Here is a 2,521-nt window from a genome sequence, read left to right on the forward strand (position 1 = left end):
AAGCTCTTATTCAAGCTCAGTTGAGGAGGTCCGCCGTTTCAAATCTCAGCTGGTTGATGGAAGTGCAGGACCCGGACGAGCCTCCGTCGCACCCGTCGTCTAGGCCGATGGCTGCGGCAACTCGAGCGATCGTGGCATCAGCGACGCACCTGGGTCCCAGCGGCCGCCAGCGTAGCAGCAGCTTGGACAACGAGCGCTTGTGGCGGCCGGCGAGCGGATTCGCAACGAAGCATCAGGCTGAGCTGGAGGCCAAGCGGCTGCACAGAGAGCGGCAGATGCAACGTGCACGGCAGATGCAGCAGATGCAAGAGGAAAAGAAGAAACGTGAGGAGGAGCTAGCTAAGGGTCCGAAGCCAAACGATCACGTGATTGTGGAGGAGGGCGAGTGGAAGACCGTGGTGGCCCATGGCCGCCGGACGCGCAACGACCGCCGGACAGCGAACGCGATCACCAGCGTATTTCTCCCTTTGCCTCCGAGCCCACCTTCTCTTGGATCGAACCATTCACTGAATGGAGCATCGGTGTCCGCTGCAGTGAGCGCTGGTCGCTCGTTGAGCCAAGACGAGATGGAAGCAGCTGACGTAGTGAGGAGGAAGAGGAGACAGCAAATGAAGAGACGGCACAAGACTCCGTCACAGCGAGCGGAGACAAAACTGGAAATGGTAAATGGAGTCCCACACCCGTCTATGCTTGGAGAAGTCATGTTTGCACGACGCAGCAGCCTACAGAGGCTAGCCGATAAATTACACGTGGACGACGCGGTTGCAATGAATAACGGGAGACAAACACACGGGAATTCGCAGAACCATAACCTAACCGGCGCAATGCATTCATCAAACTCAACTATGAGGAAAACGAAGAGTACTTCGTCCATGAGTACACATCATGGAGGCGCGAAAAAGTATTACTACAATGAGAACGTGGAGTCAAGTCCACGCAGGCATGCACATCAGGGCAACCGTGCCAACCGGCGTTCCTCCTCGAGAATAAACTCACCCCGATCGCCGTGCTCTGGATCGGACTCTTACGGGTCGCCTCGGCCAAGGAAATGCGGTGATAAGCGCGATTTTTTCTTCCGCAACTTGGACTACGAGCTCCGGAGCCAGTTGCGGGTTGATGAGGTCGCTGAGTTCAGCGTGACGGACTTCGAGATGGCCACGAAAATTTCTCAGTTCGTTTTGGAGCTATTTGTCCCGACCAGGGATGACATGACGTCGGAGTGCGATAACGAGGATCGCGACGATGGTACTACGACCACCGAAGAGCGCAAAAAGTATCCACTGGTAGTGACGGATGGTACTGCGTGCGTTGGAGGCAACGTGCTATCTTTTTGTGACTTCTTCACGCATGTAAATGCCGTTGAAAACGATTCGACACGTGTAGAAATGCTGCGACATAATCTGCACGTCCTCCAGAAGACGAACGCCAACTGCATCCATGCGAACTACCTCGACGTAATGCTGGAGCTGAAGCAGGACGTGGTGTTCCTAGATCCGCCATGGGGAGGACCAGAATACAAGGATCTCGACAAGGTGGATCTCTTCCTCGGAGGCTTGCCACTGCATGAGATCTGCACGCGGCTACATGGGAGCGCCAAGTGTATCGTCTTGAAAGTGCCGAGCAATTTTGACAATGCTAAGTTCTCACAGCTCGTGCCTGGCAAGGTTGTGATCCGGCGCGACCTCAAGAAGATGCATCTCGTGCTGCTCGATTTCCGTTAGGGTTATAGGGCTGTCTGTCTGCTATTATAACGAGGCTGTTCATAGCAATACTTCACTACCAAGCGTTTAGGTAGTGTGGTGTGCACCACACCTTTTCGTACTTACCTTGATTCTATGGGGCCACCACCAACCCAAACGCAGAAAACAATCGGCAGGTCTAGGAAGCGCGCGCATTCACTCCGCACTCGCTTGCACCCACGAATAGAGCGTGGCCTGCCCCACTCTGTCAGTTCATAAGCGACAGCAAGGCAGGGACTTTCATTCTGCATGTCGTTCGGCGGGTTTGGCAGCACCAGCGCACCCGCGAGCGGCGGCTTCGGGGCCTTCGGCTCTGGCGGCACTAGCGGCGGATTCGGTAGCTCCGCAGCCGCTTCTCCGTTCGGAGGCGGCACGACGACCGGTGGATTTGGCTCCGGTACATCGACGTTCGGAGCTGGAGCGGCCAAGCCGGCCTTTGGAGGCTTTGGAGCCGCAGCACCGGCTACAGGAGGCGGCTTTGGCACGCAGCAGACGACCACGACGGGCTTCGGTGGCTTTGGATCCACAGCGGCCCCTTCCACGGGCTTTGGCGCAGCGGCCAACCCCGCGACAACCTCGGGGTTTAGAAGTACGTCGACATTTGGCGGAGGTGCGACCACTGGCGGCTTCGGATCTTCTGGCACGTCAGCGTTCGGAGCCAGCACTCCGTTCGGTGCCAAGCCGGCTGCTAGCCCCAGTCCGTTTGGATCCACGAGCGCGTTCGGCGGCGGCACAGGTACAACCAGCGCCTTTGGCGGAGGAACCACGACGGGAGGATTCGG

General features: G+C 57.3%; 2 protein-coding genes across 2 annotated transcripts in view; both read left to right on the forward strand.

Moving 5' to 3' along the window:
- Positions 1 to 1,810, forward strand: PPTG_07797 (hypothetical protein). The gene has a single exon (XM_008902161.1). The coding sequence runs from the start codon at positions 57 to 59 to the stop codon at positions 1,719 to 1,721; it is 1,665 nt and encodes a 554-aa protein (XP_008900409.1). The 5' UTR covers positions 1 to 56; the 3' UTR covers positions 1,722 to 1,810.
- Positions 1,811 to 1,988: 178 nt separating this feature from the next.
- Positions 1,989 to 2,521, forward strand: part of PPTG_07798 (hypothetical protein) — a gene marked incomplete at its 5' end in the record, with an annotated part of 8,959 nt that continues 8,426 nt past the window's right edge. Inside the window, one exon of the mRNA XM_008902162.1 lies at positions 1,989 to 2,475. Within this exon, the coding sequence (XP_008900410.1) occupies positions 1,989 to 2,475 (487 nt within the window). The remainder of the gene's footprint in view (positions 2,476 to 2,521) is intronic.

The sequence above is a fragment of the Phytophthora parasitica genome (assembly GCF_000247585.1).
Source record: "Phytophthora parasitica INRA-310 unplaced genomic scaffold supercont2.13, whole genome shotgun sequence".
Lineage (NCBI taxonomy): Eukaryota > Oomycota > Peronosporomycetes > Peronosporales > Peronosporaceae > Phytophthora > Phytophthora nicotianae.

Excerpts from the sequence above, each read along its gene's own strand:
- PPTG_07797 (XM_008902161.1), top strand. The coding sequence starts at position 57 with ATGGAAGTGCAGGACCCGGACGAGCCTCCGTCGCACCCGTCGTCTAGG.